Raw genomic sequence first — 19,514 nt, forward strand, 5'->3', positions numbered from 1 at the left:
TGGAGCTGACACGCTGCCCTGGAGAGTCACATGGTAAAATCAAAGTGCACTCGATTAGCTGTTTTTTAAATGGACTTTGTCTTATATCTGAATGGCCATTGTGCAAACTGAGCAACAAGTTTGAATTCTCCAGTGAAAGGTGTGAACTTGGGTGTTAATTGGTATTCAGTTAAAGGAATCAAAAACATTATTTTTACTTCATCATTGATCATCTCTGATGTACGTGTGATAGTAATGCATAAATTCATCATTTGTTGATTTAGGCTTTGTATAAATCTAATTAGTGTCATATGGCACTTGTGCTCTTTTAAAGCACTTGCTGTCAGTCTCTCTGCAGCTCTGCAGCATTCAACAGTCATATTAGACTTAGCTTTGAGTTCTTGTGTTCATATGTTTTGAGTGTTACATGTTTAAGCACAGTTTCTTGTTAAGGGTGTTTTGTCTAGGAGTTCATGTTTGTATTCTATTTTTCTAAGATTAATGAGCCTGTGTTTAGTGTCTTTGTGTAGTCCTATTCCATTGTATAATCAATGTATGTGAGAATTGTATATGATTCCTGAGGGTTTGTGTGTAGGCTTGGTTTGTGAATGTCTTAGTGTATAATAAGTGTAGTCTTGTGTTTGGTTTAGTCTTTGTTGTATTTGTCATTGCCTTTGTGTTTATTAGTTTGTGTTACGTGTTTGTTTACCCTTCACCATGCCTTGTTGTTTGTGTTCTGTCTGTGTTTTGTCTGTCAAGTTGTGAGTCTAGTCTTAATAATAATATACGCTCTTCTCAGCAATTGTGTCCGCCTCCTGTTTACACCACACTCCGTCCGTTACAGAAGAGTGTATTTAAACCAAGAGGGCTGATTGTACACTGAAAGGGCAAAGCGTAAGGCTGCAGGAAGAGGCCCTCGCCGGACACATCAAAGCACTCTCCTCGGACTTTGACTTCTTCCACAGAAACACATTTCAGAGACAGGCCTAAGCATGAAAGCTGTAAGAAAATTTGTATTCAACCAGGCAAACTCAAAACAAAGGTAGAGGATCTGGGATATACATTCATGAATAAAAATATCTATAGTACATGTATATCCTCACATGAATAAAAAATGCCTCGGATGTATGGAAAAAACTATTGCCAACAATAATGTTATTATTAACAAACAATTTTTAATAAATTCTGCAGTCACTGAACATTTATATGGTGGTGCGAAAGGGAATGTCGACATCTGCCATTTGCTTGGCGTAGTCCTCATCAAACATTTGGGATTGAGCTGCTGTGAAATGATTGGCCCAATCTCCAACCTCTCCTGTGTGAGACACAGACAGTAATCAGAACTTAATCGGTTGTTGATAATCATTTGATTGGATAGTACACTTGACATGACCAGGTAAACACCCAGTAAATGATTGACTTGCCTTTAATTCTTAAGCCATCTACATCAGACATAACTTTACAACATAGTTCCTAAATCCTGCTCCTGGAATTGCCTAATCTCCACATCTTTTTTGGTGTAGTAAAAACACTATAATTTGCAGTGGGATTAAATTTAAGGACGAAGGCTGCTAAATACTGGACTGGAATATATGATCAGGCCGAAGGAACTATTACTGCACATACAGACCTTTCCTCATGAAGGCAGAGATGGAGTGGTCAAACACCACCTTTGGGATGAATGTGTAGTTGGCCATGGGATTATCCTTCATAACTTTGAAAGAGGTCAGCTGCACAATCTTGTCAATGACATCATCAGCTAGCGACAGGTCCAGATAGCGCATGATCCGCTCCACCTCCCGCCGCGGGTTCTTGGGGACAAATGAGTTTCAACAGAGCTGCTGTGTAATATTTGAGACTTGTAAAAGAATGAAGCCCCCATGTCGCACCTCCTTCATGTCCTCAAAGAACAGGTAGAGGATGTTTCGCTCCTCTCTGTACTTCCAGTAACCTTTCACATGGTCATACCACGAGCCCCATCCCACTGAAGACACATCACAGAAGGATCCAGAGTTTATGGATCAGATGGATTACCAGCAACTCTAGCACTAATCACACATAAAGGTTTGAGGAAGGGCAGATGTGTCAGTCGTACCGTTCCCCTTTATGAACTTGTGGACGTATTCCTCCCAGGGCCCTGGCTCTGGCTGACTCTGATTCATGCGATCGAAGTGGTAGTAGCTGACTAGGTTGTCCTTTGCATTTCGAGCTACATAAATAACCTGAGAAAACATGAGATTGCAGAAGAAATGGCTGAAATAAAGAAAAATGTTTGTGTCGTATTTGTGTTTGTGTTGGGTTTGTGAAGCAGTGCAGCACATTTCACATCCTACAAAATTACAATCTGAGGCCGCACATGACCTACACAGTGCAACACGTTTGTATAAAGTAATATTAATACTTATTCATACTTACCTTGCATTTATGTTCCCAGAATCCTTTGGGCACTAGCTGTATGGGTAAGTGAGTCTTGATGACTCTAGGAGGTTTCATTGACTTGAGAAGATCAAGCCCTAGCAACCAAAAACGTCATGTACCAGACGTGAGACCTGGATGTTACTAATGTGGATCATGCACTCATTATGCACATAGAAACACAGCACACAGGGACATCTTGTAGGTGAACGCTTATTACACCATACTAAAAGTCTATACACATCTACTGCTGTACACCCAATCCATGGGTCAGTAGAAGCTCTGTGGTCAGAACAGCTACTGTGTGTCAGGAGCAGCAGGAAGCTTGTGTACTTGTATAAATGTATCAAAAAGACGTAATAAAATGTCTGTGTCCATATGTTTCTAATAAAGTGGGTTGTAGGTATTGAGTTATTGTCTCTCTGTGTGTGTGTGTGTGTGTGTGTGTGTGTGTGTGTGTGTGTGTGTGTGTGTGTATCTTTCTTGGAGAGATCCCCTAGTCCTCTCACCTGATGGGATAGGTGGAGGAGACTGGATCTCCAGGAATGGGATCCGTATGGCAGTAGGGGCTCTCTTACACACCTCGGCATTGCCATCATGCAGGAGCAGGTCCACTATCTCTTGGGTCCATGTGGTGCCTAAACCATACCAGAACACATGAGTGCAGCCTAACTCCAGACTACCCAACAGAGGATGAGGTAAAGGGTTTTATTAAAGAGTTGTCTTTTCCTTGGGTAACTGTTTCTGAAATTCTGTCAATTTAATATCCAATCATAATGCTCCCAGGAAACTACAAAATACAGGTAAGCTCCCAGGAAACTACAAAATACAGGTTTCTGAAGATATGTGCTGATTGTGTTTACACCACTAAAGGCCATGCCAGAACAACCCGTCCTATTTCAAAGTCATGTTCTTATCAACCTGGCAATCAAACATAATGGGCTGAGCTGTCTTCACCTTGAACAAACATATGAGCAGAAAATACATGTGACTGTCTCAGTTATTAATCCACCATAGTGCTCATAACCTGAGGAACACCCTTGTTACTATATTCCAGTGAAGTTGAGAATTTACAATATTATGTAAAACATTTAGAATATTGTTACATATACTCTTATTACATCAAAAGAAAAGTGTGTGAAACTTATGTACCCCTATGGTAATAAATAAGTGATTTCCTGAATTAAATAACCTATGGTTATTTTAAAAGCTAATGGCTTGTTGATATCAGGTACATGGTTGATAACCATGTACTAATCATATAATTGAAATGATTCCAGAACTCACAATTCCTGATAAATAAAACATTGAGCACATTTATTAAACTGATTAAAGCAATGCTGTGAATGTTCGATTGACTGGGTCCTAGTTTCGTTCATGTATTTCAATACATAGAGCTTCATGGTCTCTCTGACCTTCATGGAAGGGGCCTCTTGTTTATCAATGCATTAAACATTAATTTACCATTTTCAATTAATCAAATATGTGCTAAACTACTGCTACATTACTCTTTGTTGTTAGTATTTCACAATTGAATCAATGATTAATAATTATCATAATTTAATAAACGAATGCATATACATTTGACATTTACTGATATTATAACAGACTCACTGGTTGATAGAAGGGCACATTCATCCACTAAAATCACACACTAGCATATCAAAGTCCTCCAGCCCAGCTCAAAAAAATCAGTAGGTCATTTTCTACATTAAAATACATTGTGTAATGCAACATGGTAATAGTCATGTTTTTATTGTGAGGACAATTTTGCCTTAAACTCATTTTCTCCTTCTGTGTCTGTCTTCAGAAACACTGGCTGTACGATAAAATACCCCCCCCCCCCATCCTAATTAGGTTTAGGTTTTTGTTTAGGTTTAGGATTTCATTTCAAGTCATCTTGCTCTCCCTGCAGTGTAGGGGGGTACTTACTGATCTCTGCCTCTCCTGTGGTGGTTTAGTCATTGGGGGGCTCTTTACCTGCTTTGGGGTAGGTGGCAATGAGCAGGTCTGAGGCGTCGGGGCAGAAGGCCCAGATGGATCTCCAGTTCTGGGCGATGGGGGTCATGATGGGCACACCCTGCACCTCCGACAGGGTGAAGCGATAGATGGACCCCGCTGCCCTGGTTATGGCCTCCTCATAGCTCAGGGACTTGTCCTCCATCTTAGACACATACACACGTGTGGCCAGCAGTTGCCTTGTCAGGAATCCTCCCAATGGTCCTTTGGCTCTTTTTGTCTCAGGTCTTTGTCGTGTCCAGTTGAGATGGTCTGTGCTCTGTCTACTTGTTAAGCTCGTAGCTTTCTCTCCAAGTGTGCCACACCTTCCTAGCCTCTTAGCAAGCACCTTGGGATTTCTGTGACAGCGTCTGGGCTTTAAGTCCTGTGCATGAGAATCAGCAATCTCCTCCACCCACCTCTACCTACCTAGAGCCTTGTCATACTCCACATGTTTCAGTTTCTTCACTCACCAAGCCACGTCCTGTGGAGAGTCTCTTTCGTAACTCAATTTGAATAATAACAATACATTTCAGTCTCAGGTTTGAGGAGAGGAAAGTGAGGGATTGTCTAAAATGTGCCACAGATTATAGAAAAGTGAAGAAACCGGATTTGCTGTTAATATACAGAAACTGACAAACGAAAAGAAAAGTCATGTGTTTATTGGACCCCAGCTGACTTACTTCCAGAAAAATACACTAATTCATTCTGTCATTTTAGGTGATGAGAAGAACCTTCCCTGCATGGATGTTTAAATCAGTTTTGGCTTTTTCATATGTCAGTGCAGTAGCACAGTCATATAAAGTAACAACTAATGGCTCGCTCCTTTTAACACACCCTTAAAACATGTATGAGAAGCTTCTTCAGAAAAATCATGTGCCATGAATACGTATTATCATTTAATGTCTGTATCAGTCTTAAAATGAACTTTAATGCAAATGGAGAATGAGCCCCAAGGCAGCATTGTGTGGGACACACACACACACACACACACACACACACTGTTGTGAGATGAGGGAAGCAGGAAACAGGCCTTGTATTGTGTTTTGTTGTGCGGGGTGGATGGGCTGTCCCCAGTGCTTCAATTGTAAATCAAACAATGCCGGAACGCAAACAGCGGACAACATAAAATGTTACCGGATCGAGGCAGACAGTTACCGGAACGCACGCTTCAAAATTAAAGAGTTTCCGGATCCTGTTCCGGCAGGATCCGGCTCAAATTAAACCCTGGTTGTCCCCCAGGGTCAGCGCTGCAGTGTGGTCTCTTACGGAGACACTTGTCTTTCACACATGTCTACTTGCAGACTCTCCCTGGAGCGAGTTAAAGTTTAAACTGCCGTTCTGAACTCATCACCTGATAACACCAATCACAGAAGAGACATGACTGAGAGACGTGGCAAAAGGTGAAAAATACTCCCCCACCAACTCACCCTCCAAACAAACAGACACACACACACACACACACACACACAGAAGGTGGGGCGGACAGCCCAGCACAAACCTCCTGGAGTTAGGGGGACCCCCATCATCCCCACAATGACCAATGACAATAGAACCATACTGGAACCATACTAGAACCACAGTAGAACCACACTGGAACCATACTAGAACCACAATAGAACCATACTAAAACCACACTAGAACCATACTGGAACCATACTAGAGCCACAGTGTAACCATACTGGAACCATACTAGAACCACAGTAGAACCACACTGGAACCATACTAGAACCACAATAGAACCATACTAGAACCACACTAGAACCATACTGGAACCATACTGGAACCACACTGGAACCATACTGCTCACTGCACTGTGTGCACCTTTCAGTGCACCTTTCATCCAGCTCAGTGCCACACTGGCCCGTGTGAGGCACATCATGTCCTGGACATCCTGAACACATCATATCTTGCAATTCTAGTACAATTCTGGTGAGGGCAAGTCCATGTTTGGCTCTGTGGCAAAGCGTCAGGGTTGCAGCTGTGGGGGGTGCAGCAGGACAGCATCTGTGTGAGAGGGATGAATATGAAAACTGCATTTTCACTCTGAACCCGCTAGGAGGGTCTAGTGGCGTGTGCAGGGGAAGAGAGAGTGAAAGAGTGAATGAGAGTGAAAGAGTGAACAAGAGAGTGAAAGAGTGAATGAGAGACTGAGCTGCAGTGGTCTGGTCTCGAGATGACGAGGGACTGGACAAGCAGAATGTAAGTCATCCCTCTGTTTGACCTCAAAGAGTTTATGCTAACATGTAAACAAACTGAGAGTCTCAATAAAAGAAGGTGAAGGTGAAACTCTGCTAAAAGTAATAAACTTCTAGGACAAAGTCTTATGTGCTGATAAGCCAAACGTTAACCTGTTGCTGGGTGATAAAAAGGGGAAAATCTGAAAACCTAACAGAACAGCTCATGATCCAGAGCACATCAGAGTGTAAGACGCTGGCCTGCATGTTAGTGCCTGCTAAGAGGACGGGCTCACTAATCCTTACTGATGTGCCTGTCAGGGAGATGCCCTGCATGCTCTTTACCTGTCAAAAGCAGCAGTGTGAGGAATTACAAAGTGCTCAGAAACATTTTAATTGCTCAGATGCAGCCAAATCCTTCAAAGCAAACATGGGTGGAGTAGTTTCAGGAGTTTCACGGCGTGTGGCCTTCCACTGAGGCTCCTCACTTCAGCAGAACGAGAAGTGTATGAAAACATTTATGATTCCTTTCTCTTTCCCTCATATGGGGGCAGATGCTCCGTGACTGATCAGCTGGACTGGCAGACCAAAGCCCACACAAGCAGCTATGTGACTGAAGGATCTATAGACTACAGTGTTCATGAGGTTAACCAGACTCTACAATTCTGCCATTGAAATGCATAATGAGGAAGTAGTGTTAAAACTGCAAGTAATAAATCTGTTTTATATGACAATAATCACTAACTGTGGGTCATAGTACTGTTAAATTTTCACGGCTGCCACTAGAACAACTCACAATCTCACCACTAGGGGAGCTCTGTCTCGCTCTCAAGACCCATCTCTGGAGTACTAATTAGTACCATCTGTCCTTTATTTCTGTAGTATCATGCTCCTCTGCTGCCCCTTAAATTGATCTGTTCAGTGCCTCCTTGTGAAGCATTAGCCTCTTCATGTGGATTACTAAGCATTTGTTTTCTCTGAGCTCTCTCTATACCGACCTGTCTTTCATCCCGAGGCTCCAGTCTAACCCCTGGACCGCCTAGACTACGCATCTGCTGAGTGTGTTGTCCTCTGTCTGTGTCTGTCTGTGCCTCACACTCGGGTATGCTTCTAAGACCCCCAGTGTTCACCTTCTTAATCAACCTCCTCGAACATCAGCGTTCACCTTCTTAATCAACCTGGATCCTCGTCTCTTTGTTTATGAGATCTTACAGAAAAATTGAGTCACTTGTTGAAGTCAGGGATGAAAACAATTTAGTGTTTATTCATTTATATTGACATTCTTGCAGTTTTTGTGAGACATTTAAACTGACAGGCTAGAACAGCTGACCAGCGGAAGGATATGTTCACACACATTACAGATTTTTCATTGGCACTTTGTCTAAAGTGAGTCTACTCGAGCTCTTACACTGTGGCTGTGCTGGATACACACACATACTCATTCTCAGAAGGGATGCGTCCGCCCACGCTGATTCCTGCCCAGCAGAAACACTTTGTGTCCTGAAGTGGCGGCGATCAGGTCTGCCCACTTTCCTGTCAGGCACACAGCAGAACTGAAGACAGCTGAGGGCAGACCAAACAACCTGGACTGCGTCTGTGTGGGAGAGACAGACACACACACGAACATTCACAGGTGCTACTTTACATTACATCCGAGTCGCCTTCCCCTTCTGTTACACTCGGTCACACTGACCGTTAGACTGTGGCGGTCGATGACCCGCACCATGTTTGATTGGCCCCCGGCAGCTATGATGTAATCCTGGCCAGACCAATGGCAGGTGTAAACCTGGGAGGAGGTTAAGAGTGCAACACCAGTCAGTTCTACCTGTACAAAGGCAGCAAAACCCCAAGATCTGCTGAAGTACTGTGTGCTCATACTTTGCTGTCCCCGTGTGGGTCCTGGGGCACATCGAAGACTTTTTTGCCAGAATCATAATCCCACACCTAAAAGAGGAAATCACATCCAAACAGCAGTCAGACTACAACTGTGTGGAGAGAACTGTAAATGGAGCTTAGGTTTTACTTCAACTGAGCTTGTACTGAGCCCTAACTGAACTTATACTGAGCCCTAACTGAGCTTGTACTGAACCATAACTGAGCTTGTACTGAGCCCTAAATGAGCTTGTACTGAATCCTAACTGATCTTTTACTGTACTGAGCCCTAAACAGCTTCCTCATAAGTGAATGCTGAAGTCTTATACATCATCCACAACACTCTTCAACAGGACAACAATTATATAAAATCAAGATAATGTTGACATTTTTTTAAAAGCCTGTGCCGATAGACATAGATTTTCTTCATACAAACTTGTCATGTAATACAGATGTCAGTTTAATTTAACTAATATATTTTACAGATTGTTTTTATACTCTGCATGTTTACCTCCAGTGTGTTGTGTTTCCTCCAGGATCCGGAGAGAATCTGATTGGCTGACGGGTCAATGTGAAGGGCGTCGCCACACACATGAGGGCCTGAGAACATTCTAATGTATGCAAACACAGCTACGCTAGAGCCACGAAACCCTCAGAGGACCAAGACACAGACACAAGAGAACTCCTCTACCGAGTATTCTGAAGTATAACTACTCTAATAAAGTATAAACCTTCCAAGCATTGCCTAAGTACAGTAGTAGGGTGATTTTATCTCTTGGGAATGGCTGTTGTGGTGCAGTGTTTTGTCTCTACCTGACAGAGTGCTGTTGTCGGATGTCCCAGAACTGAAACAAAGCCCAATGTTAGTACAGCATGTGGCACAGACAGAGCGTGTGCTGGTAGAAATGGAGCCATGTGGTCGTACTTGAATGGTGTTGTCCCATCCTCCTGATATAAACTGTGTTTCTTTCTCAGGATGGAACGTCACTGCAAACACTCCAAACCTGTGGCCGCCCATGATACTTCTTGTAGAGCTATACCAGTCGAGAGCAGAAACCTTACTTCAGATTCCAGATTAGTTTACTTTTCAATATGCAATACAAGAGCAAGATGGTTGGTGTATGGGGGACTTGCCCAATTATGTAAACATAAACAAAAACAACAACAAAGCAATATTGCAAATCACATACTGAATAACACACGAAATGATGGGAAATTGAGTTTTGCGGGATACCTGGCCCTGCAGATCTGTAGTCTCTGGTGAGTACTGAGGTCGTATATGTGGATAGCTGCATCAGAGCCTCCGGTCACTGCTCGTTGTCCAGAGACAGACAGACAGAGTGTCTGTCTCTGTTCTACCTCTCCTCCACCACAGTCCCCCAGTTCCCTCAGCCACCATACACACTGCCCTCCAGACACGTACCAACACCTCACACTACCACTGGCATCTGCCATAGGGACAGAGAGAGACAGAGTGTTTGTGAGGGGATCAGCTCACTTGGGTCTGGGACACATGTGCACCAGGTACTCAGCATCCCTGATGGTGTGAATCAGCAGAACTGATGGAGCATAAATGTGGAATGTTTGGTGGGTGGAACAGATTTGATTGCTCATTAAGAAACTTCTTCACCCCAGAAAAAAACAAGACAGGAAAAACAGGGATTGTGGAAAGACAAAGATTTCATAGCCCAGCAGTTCAGATATAGGTAAGATGAGTGTTTGCATGTGTCCACTCTGTGGTTGAAATGCCTCTGAAGACATTTGAAGTTGGCTGAACAGAAATGATCAGTATAAAAGTAAACAGTTCAGCAAATGGTTTATCCACTTTCCTGTCGATGACAATGTATGGACCAGGAGAATCGGTTTTGGCAGAGTGCAGAAGTGTAGTACTCACAGGTAGCCAGCAGGAGGCAGTGTGACTGGGCACTGAGAACGAAGCGCAGGCTGGTCACAGGCAGGGCACTGCTGTCTCTCAGAGTACGAATCAGCTCGCCGCTGTCTGTGCTATACACCTGGGGTTCATGAGACGTGCAAGCTAAAGTCATGTTTGTTACCTTTCAGGCACACATCAGTACTTATTAATTTGGCGGATGTTCCTAAGTTCGCCATCCCAGCAAATTCTGTTTGTAGCCCATCAACAGCATACCTGAGAGTCATTAAACTTTTAATTAGATAAACTGTTTCGTTTGTTTTGCATGGATACATCAAAAATCAGTGTGTGTGTGTGTGTGTGTGTGTGTGCGCAGAACAGGTGTTACGGTCAATTCAGTTCCCCCTGTTCCCCCCAAACGGCTCATGCGCGAAATCAACGAAATCACGCATTAGTCTGCTGCTGGGTTATCGCCTTTACTCGATGTGTGCACGTTATTATTCGGGTTAGTTTTGTTTCTCTAGCTAAAGTTAACTTTGTGTGCTTGTGACTAACTGTGCTGTAAAGCTCAGGTGTTTTAGCAGAGGATTAAATGTACAAAAATTACTCCGATGTTTAATTGTTTACGCTACTTTTTCAGCCTCTTGCATTTTTTAGTTCACTTGCATGCTAGCAAGATTTAATGCGTTTTTTAAACTATTTAAATTATTTATTGAAACATAAAGAGACGTGTATTGTTCACACTTTGAAGGTTGTTTTTTAACAGACTTATTTGTTGTTTGCTGTGTCTTGGATGTTCTACAGCCTAAAAGGACTTTTGTCTAAATACAAATTTTATTTCTAAATACAAATAAAAATGTATTACACGACAAATGTTATCCCATTTGGCTTCACGCAATATTTAAATCACTTGAGCATGTGGTATATTGTTTTTGCTTTACAGAGCAAGTTTTATCCAATGCACAGTGCTTTTACACTAAGAACAGGGGGAACGGATTTTACCGGAGCCCTGTGAAAAATGGTTCCCCCCTCTTAAATGACAGAAAATGTACATGTAAGGCACAACAATTAAGGTGGGGGTGTATTTGACTCTTATCCTTGTAAATAACAAGTTTTATCCACTGCACAGTTCTTTTACAGTAAGAACAAAGGGGGAACGGATTTAACCGGAGCCCTGTGAAAAATGGTTCCCCCCTCTTAAATGACAGAAAGTGTACATGTAAGGCACAACAATTAAGGTGGGGGTGTATTTGACTCTTATCCTTGTATATAACAAGTTTTATCCACTGCACAGTGCTTTTACACTAAGAACAAAGGGGGAACTGATTTAACCCGAGCCCTGTGAAAAATGGTTCCCCATGTAGAATAACTGCTGGAGATTATATAAAGTACAATAGTAGTGCTGATTATCTGTATCTGTGTATAATCACTTCATTCAGTGACTTTACAACTATCTGTACCACCTTTACACTGAGAACACATGGGAGAACATATTTAACTAGAGACTGGGAAATTTGGTTTCCCCTTGAAGAATAAAGCTAGAGCTGATATAAAATACAGAAATTATGCTGATTATTTATATCTGTCTATAATCAATTCATTCAGTAACATTTATTCATCCTGTACCTCCTTTAACACTGAGAACACATGGGGGAACAGGTTTTACCAGAGACTGGGAAATTTGGTTTCCCCTTGTAGAATAAAGCCGGAGTGTATTTAAGGTACATTATTGATGCTGATAGGAGGCAGAGCAGGAGGGTGGAGGTTAGAGTTGGTATGTTGAATGTGGGCTCTATGACAGGTAAAGGGAGAGAGCTAGCTGATGCGATGGAGAGGGGGAAGATAGATATACTGTGTGTACAGGAGACCAAGTGGAAGGGGAGCAAGGCCAGGAGCATTGGTGGTGGCTTCAAACTCTTCTATCATGGTGTAGACAGGAAGAGAAATGGAGTAGGGGTAACCCTGAAGGATGAGTTTAGTAAGAGTGTAATGGAGGTAAAGTGAGTAAGTGACAGGGTAATCTGTGTAAAGTTAGAGATTGATGGGGTGATGATGAATGTCATCAGTGCTTATGCTCCTCAGGTAGGTTGTGATGGGGAGGAGAAAGAAGAATTCTGGAGAGAGTTAGATGAAGTTGTTTTGCAGGTTCCTAAAGAAGAGAGAGTGGTTATTGGAGCAGATTTAAATTGACATGTTGGTGGAGGGAACAGTGATGATGAGGAGGTGTTGGGTAGATATGGTGTTAATGAAAGGAATACGGAAGGACTTTAGATTTTGCTAAAAGGATAAAGATGGCTGTAGTTAACACTTACTTTAAGAAAAAGGAAGAGCACAGAGTAACGTATAATAGTGGGGGAAGATGCACACAGGTCGACTATATCTTCTGTAGGAGACGAAACCTGAAAGAGGTTAGTGACTGCAATGAGTTACCAGGGGAGAGTGTAGTTAAACAGCATAGGATGGTGATATGTAGGATGGTTTTGGAGGTGAAGAAGAGGAAGAGAGTGAGAGCGGAACCTAAGATCAGGTGGTGGAAGTTAAAGGATGAGGACTGTGGTGTAAAATTCAGGGATGAGGTGAGGCAGGTACTGGGTAATGGTGGTGGTGTTCTGGATACCTAGGATGAGACTTCAAATGTAGTGAGGGATGTGGCTAGGAAGGTACTTGGTGTGACCTCAGGACAGAGGAAGATAGACATGGAGTCGTGGTGGTGGAATGAGGAAGTTCAGGAAAGTTTGAGAGGAAAGCGGTTGGCTAAAAAGAATTGGGATTTTCAGCAAGATGAAGAAAGTAGACAGAGGTACAAGGAGAGGTGTCGTAAGGCAAAGAGAGCAGTGGCAGAAGCTAAAGAGAAGGCATATAGCAAGCTGTATGAGAAGTTGGGCACTAAGGAAGGGGAAAAGGATCTGTACAGATTGGCCAGACAGAGAAACCGTGATGGGCAGGATGTGCAGCAGGTTAGGATGATAAAGGATAAAGATGAAAATGTGTTGTCTGGTGAGGAGAGTGTCTTGGGAAGGTGGAAGGGGTATTTTGAGGAACTGATGATTTAAAAGAATGAAAGGGAAAGAAGGTTAGAAGAGGTAGAGGTTGTGAATCAGGAAGTGCCTCAGGTGAGCAAGGAGGAAGTAAGGGGTGCAATTCGGAGAATGAAGTGTGGTAAGGCAGTTGGACCAGATGTTATTCCAGTGGAGACATGGAAATGTTTGGGAGAGACAGCAGTGGAGTTTTTGACTGAGTTATTTAACATAATCTTGGAAGGTCAGAAGATGCCTGAGGAGTGGAGATGAAGCATAATGGTGCCGATTTTCAAGAATAAGGGTGATGTTCAGAGCTGTAGTAATTACAGGGGAATAAAGTTGATCAGTCACACCCTGAAAATCTGGGAAAGAGTAGTGGAAGCTAGGCTTAGAGGAGAGGTAGAGATCTGTGAGCAGCAGTATGGTTTCATGCCAGCTAAGTGCACCACAGATGCTATGTTTGCTTTGAGAGTGTTAATAGAGAAGTAGGAAGGATAGAATGAGTTACATTGTGTGTTTGTTGACTTAGAGAAAGCTTATGATAGAGTACCGAGACAGGAGCTGTGGTATTGTATGAGGAAGTCAGGAGTAGCAGAAAAGTATGTGAGGGTGGTGCAGGATATGTATGAGAACTGTGTGACAGCAGTGAGATGTGCAGTAGGAATGACAGATGGGTTTAAAGTGGGGGTAGGACTACATCAGGGATCAGCCCTGAGTCCCTTCCTGTTCACAATTGTCATGGACGGACTGACAGACGAGGTTAGGCAGGAGTCCCCTTGGACTATGATGTTTGCTGATGACATTGTGATCTGTAGTGAGAGTAGAGAGCAGGTGGAGGTGACAAGGGGAATACAAGGGAAACCAAATTTCCAAGTCTCTGGTAAAACCTGTTCCCCCATGTGTTCTCAGTGTTAAAAGAGGTACAGGATGAATAAATGTTACTGAATGAATTGATTATAGACAGATATAAATAATCAGCATAATTTCTGTATTTTATATCAGCTCTAGCTTTATTCTTCAAGGGGAAACCAAATTTCCCAGTCTCTAGTTAAATATGTTCCCCCATGTGTTCTCAGTGTAAAGGTGGTACAGATAGTTGTAAAGTCACTGAATGAAGTGATTATACACAGATACAGATAATCAGCACTACTTTATATAATCTCCTGCAGTTATTCTACATGGGGAACCATTTTTCACAGGGGGCTCTGGTTAAATCCGTTCCCCCTGTGTTCTTAGTGTAAAAGCACTGTGCAGTGAATAAAACTTGTTATTTACAAGGATAAGAGTCAAATACACCCCCACCTTAATTGTTGTGCCTTAAAAATACATTTTCTGTCATTTACAAGGGGGGAACCATTTTTCACAGGGCTCCAGTAAAATCCGTTCCCCCTGTGTTCTTAGTGTAAAAGCACTGTGCAGTGAATAAAACTTGTTATTTACAAGGATAAGAGTCAAATACACCCCCACCTTAATTGTTGTGCCTTACATGTACATTTTCTGTCATTTAAGAGGGGGGAACCATTTTTCACAGGGCTCCGGTAAAATCCGTTCCCCCTGTTCTTAGTGTAAAAGCACTGTGCATTGGATAAAACTTGCTCTGTAAAGCAAAAACAATATACCACATGCTCAAGTGATTTAAATATTGCCTGAAGCCAAATGGGATAACATTTGTCGTGTAATACATTTTTATTTGTATTTAGAAATAAAATTTGTATTTAGATAAAAGTCCTTTTAGGCTGTAGAACATCCAGGACACAGCAAACAACAAGTAAGTCTGTTAAAAAACAACCTTCAAAGTGTGAACAATACGCGTCTCTTTATGTTTCAATAAATTCAGGTGGGAACGGATCACGGGCTCCGCCCACCTGAGGGGCGTACACGACGTCACAAAACAACAACAACACAGCTGCTGTGGACGTAGGCGACCGGTAGGGGGCCGCCTCACCGTGACAGACCCCCCCACCAAGCCGCACTCCCCTCCACTGGGTGTGTGGCACACAGCGGCTGCACAACAATACGAAGGGGCAGGAAGGCAAGGACAGGCAGGGACACCTCCTGCAGTCCACGAGCTGAAACACAAAACACATAACGTTAGTCAGCTCACCTCCCTGGGCGGGACCCTGGACCGACTGGGCCGTTAACACCACATAACCACGCCCCGGTCGGTCACAGGGCCCTCGCGCCCTAACCGGCCCTTGGCTGGTGAGCCCCACAGGTGTGAGGACGAGGAGCTATGGCTCCTATGTCGTCCTTAGCGTATGTGTGTGTGCAGGTTACCTCCCCGAGGCATGGCTTCTTCACCTCCTGGACCTACCTCCTCCCAGAGCTGACCCCTGCCTTCTGCTAGGGGTCACCCCAGCCTCCTGGGGGAGCCAACCCCTCCCGGGGTCCCTCATCACAAGGTGGACTCCTCCACCCAGCCCAGGAGCGCCAGAGACCGAGGCCCAGAGCACCCCCAACGCGGGCTAGGGAGCAGCCCCAAGGGCCTCCTGGTCACCCCGGGCAGGAGGGAGGATCTCCTCCCTCAGCAGGAGCTTTTCAGACCGGAGCCCCATGGTCCCCAAACATCCGGGGGCCCCAGCCCTCTAGGGAGGGGCTCTTCATGACCGGGCTCCGGTCACCCCACAACACAAGGGGACTCCTGCCAGGTGGAGACCCCCACAAGGTCCAGGAACACCACGACACCGCCAGGGGGAAGCACCTGCACTGAAACAACACACACACACACACACACACACCCCCCAACACCAACATAGAACACAAACGCGCCTCAGACGCCCTCCGTGCCATACCCAGTGGCACGGGACCACAACCGCCCCCCTCCCAAACACACATTTAAGGGGAGGAGCAAGCGTGGAATTACACTTAACAGTAGACAACACGCTAGGACAAAACACACACGCAAATAACTAGACAAACAAAACTGTGCACAAACAACGAACGGAACGGGATCCTTACGTGCACGCTCGGTAGACACTGACGCGCCGCTCAGGTTCGCAGTCGCTCCCCCACATTAAACACAAGACGACGGGGGAGCGAGGCGATGGTGATGAGCGGTACCCGCGTCACACATGAAACATTCAACACAAACACAAACGAGCGACGCACACTGACCAACGTTACCATTCATACGTACACAGACACCACACAAGACGAAGAGCATACCCAGGGAGACTGCCCTGGTCCTCGCCGTGCCACACACACACAACACGGGCACGGCGGAGCTCTTCAAACAAACAGACAACAAACACGAAGAGTTTTTCCCAGAGCAGACAGCCCTGGTCCTCGCCGTGCACACACAACACAAAAGCACGGCGGAACTCTTCACAAAACACCACGCAGACAAACACTTACCACGGGACATGACCACAAACGAAGGAGAAAGAAAAAGAGACTCGGCGGCTTCCGAAGGGTGGCTCGTCATTCTGTGACGGGCAGGTGTGAGCAACAAAAAGGAAGCGATCACGCCAAGTCTCAGGGAAAAAGGATGGTTTAATATAAAGTGTGCAAACCTAAAACCCGTGCAATAGATCCAAATTAAGGATATAATGACCAGCGGTCAACTGGTACAAAGACAAGACATATATAGACAGACAAACGACCATCAGGTGGGAACGGATCACGGGCTCCGCCCACCTGAGGGGCGTACACGAAGTCACAAAACAACAACAACACAGCCGCTGTGGACGGAGGCGACCGGTAGGGGGCCGCCTCACCGTGACAGTATTAAATCTTGCTAGCATGCAAGTGAACTAAAAAATGCAAGAGGCTGAAAAAATAGCGTAAACAATTAAACATCGGAGTAATTTTTGTACATTTAATCCTCTGCTAAAACACCTGAGCTTTACAGCACAGTTAATCACAAGCACACAAAGTTAACTTTAGCTAGAGAAACAAAACCAACCCGAATAATAACGTGTACACATCGAGTAAAGGCGATAACCCAGCAGCAGACTAATCCATGATTTCGTTGATTTCGCGCATGCGCCGTTTGGGGGGAACAGGGGGAACTGAATTGACCGTAACACCTGTTATCACCAATGTGGTGCACTAGGCGAGATTTTGGTTGGTGCCCACTGCATCATCTTAAATATTAATAACAAATTTAAAAAATAAAAAACAACTACCACCAGTGCAAATCAGGGCAATTTGCCTACTGCAACATTATTATTTCAAAAGTGCATCTGCAATGAACAGAGGAGCATATGTGTGTTTTAATATATATTTATTTAAAAACTTGCTGAGTTAAGCTAATCATAGCTTTTTAATTGTAAAATTTTGACAGTATAATAACCACATGACGTGACGCAGCGTGCCAAATATGTATTTTGAAAAATGAGGTATTTAAGACATTTTGCGCATCCATTAAATAGATCTGTGGGCGGGGTCAGCAGTTGGCGCTCACTGGTTGGTTATGGAGTGGCAGAGTTCACTAAGATCTTACAGAGGGGAAAAAGCCACAATGACGTTTGAGTGTTAGTTGTGAGTCAAGCGAGCTGGTTTCAAAGAAAAACACAACAGCTACAGATTGGCAACATTTTGGATTTGTTTCAAATAAAAATGAGAGACCATTGGAGCACGCCCCCACAATTCTAATTCGATAATATGATTGGTTGATAAAACTGTCAATCCATAATAAAAGCTCTCAAAGTAAAAGGCAAGCGTATGCGACAGATAAACAGAAGTTTCTGGGGGAGGGCCTTTCTCTCTTTTACCTAGAAACAACGGTGTGAAATATTCTGATTGGTTGATTTTTTATTTTATTTGAAGTTTTTTTCCCATCACAAGCACGAAAAGTGGATTTGAAAGCCGATTTCTAGGAAAAATGCAAATTATTGGTGGAGCGTTATTAACATATATTACATATAATAGATAACGCATCCTTTTTAAGATCAATGAACCTTCAGAGAAGGTGTTGAAGTCCCTGACGGTTCACCACTGGTATAGTGTTAATTCACCACATTTGACCATTATATTACCTGTTTTTTGCCGCATTTCTTCCTCCACTTTTCTCCTTTTTCTACCCTGGGCACCAGAGGACTTCTGCCTTTTTGACGTCTTTACGAGGAGATGTCACTCACTCTGTGGTGTCTTTTTCCCCCACAGAGAAACAGTAACGCGCAGAGCGCGTGGGGGCGGGCGTTTTGACATGGGGGTGATAGGTGTTGTGTGTTGTTATTATAATAATTATTAATTTGACTAATATTAATAAACAATGAAATTATGATTATGTGGAATTTGCTTGTTTTCACATTTATTAATTGTTCATTTGTAAAAAAAAAAAAAAAAACAAAACAAAAAAAAACGCATGCACGTGAGCTCCCCCCTGGATAGACGGCACCCCTAGCATTTGCCTATATTGCCTAATGGAAGGGCCGGCCCTGTGTGTGTGTGTGTGTGTGTGTGTGTGTGTGTGTGTTTCGTGGCATGCAACCTTGATGGAGCCATCTATGAGTCCAACAGCTAGCATGCTTCCATCAGTACTGAACTGACAGGCCATGGCCTCAGCTTCACATTTTCTGAAACAAACAGAAAACAAGGGGGCTATAATGAACTCGGTTGAAGCTAGACCCTAAACACGCGAGCGGCGGCCGCACTCACATCACAAGGCGTATGCAGAGGTCTCCGTCTGTTTTGGGCTGGCTCTGAACGGCAGACGGAGCATGACCCTGGGCAGAGAAGGGGCCTGACGATGGTTCTTCCTCTTGTGTCTGAGCACAGTCACTCGATTCGGGCTTTGAATCCTTCCCGGCTTCACTATCATTGTCTGGCTCCACGTTGTGATCTACATCGAAGTCTGAGAAGCTCTGAATCGTGAACCTATGAAATCAAAATTACGTCCATGGGTACCGAACTTTGAATCTGGTATCAAACTTTGATATCGAAAGTGGTATCGAAAATGGTATCGAACTTTGATATCGAAAGTGGTATCGAACTTTGATATCGAAAGTGGTATTTAACAAGCTAATTAGCGGTTATCAATCACATAAGACTGGGTCGTATTCAGAAGTTTTTTTTTGTAACTGGTAAATAAATATATTAAAGCTAATTATGCATGTCTTACATCCTGGTTTATCTCATGTTATAACTTTATGCGACCAACTTCAAAAAAATTGTTTTCCGAGATATTCCGCATTAAACACACTCACAACCGATGTTGCTTAGCAACAGGGTCTGCGTCGT

At 43.7% G+C, this 19,514-nt stretch overlaps 2 protein-coding genes across 2 annotated transcripts; both read right to left on the reverse strand.

The window, feature by feature from the left end:
* Window positions 1-127: 127 nt before the first annotated feature.
* On the reverse strand, window positions 128-5,210 carry LOC143511002 (sulfotransferase 1B1-like). The gene is made up of 7 exons (XM_077000965.1): window positions 4,375-5,210; window positions 2,904-3,032; window positions 2,395-2,492; window positions 2,075-2,201; window positions 1,869-1,963; window positions 1,610-1,790; window positions 128-1,294 (listed from the first exon to the last, which is right to left on the reverse strand). Exons 1-7 carry the CDS (start codon window positions 4,556-4,558, stop codon window positions 1,182-1,184), a joined length of 927 nt encoding a protein of 308 aa, XP_076857080.1. The 5' UTR covers window positions 4,559-5,210; the 3' UTR covers window positions 128-1,181.
* Window positions 5,211-7,834: 2,624 nt separating this feature from the next.
* Window positions 7,835-19,488, reverse strand: LOC143510999 (uncharacterized). The gene is made up of 11 exons (XM_077000963.1): window positions 19,396-19,488; window positions 18,933-19,151; window positions 18,766-18,850; window positions 10,336-10,453; window positions 9,676-9,889; window positions 9,367-9,475; window positions 9,255-9,286; window positions 8,953-9,052; window positions 8,448-8,513; window positions 8,263-8,355; window positions 7,835-8,163 (listed from the first exon to the last, which is right to left on the reverse strand). Coding segments are annotated over exons 1-11 (1,188 nt in total). The 5' UTR covers window positions 19,398-19,488; the 3' UTR covers window positions 7,835-8,013.
* Window positions 19,489-19,514: the final 26 nt, after the last annotated feature.

Source organism: Brachyhypopomus gauderio, chromosome 3, assembly GCF_052324685.1.
Source record: "Brachyhypopomus gauderio isolate BG-103 chromosome 3, BGAUD_0.2, whole genome shotgun sequence".
Lineage (NCBI taxonomy): Eukaryota > Metazoa > Chordata > Actinopteri > Gymnotiformes > Hypopomidae > Brachyhypopomus > Brachyhypopomus gauderio.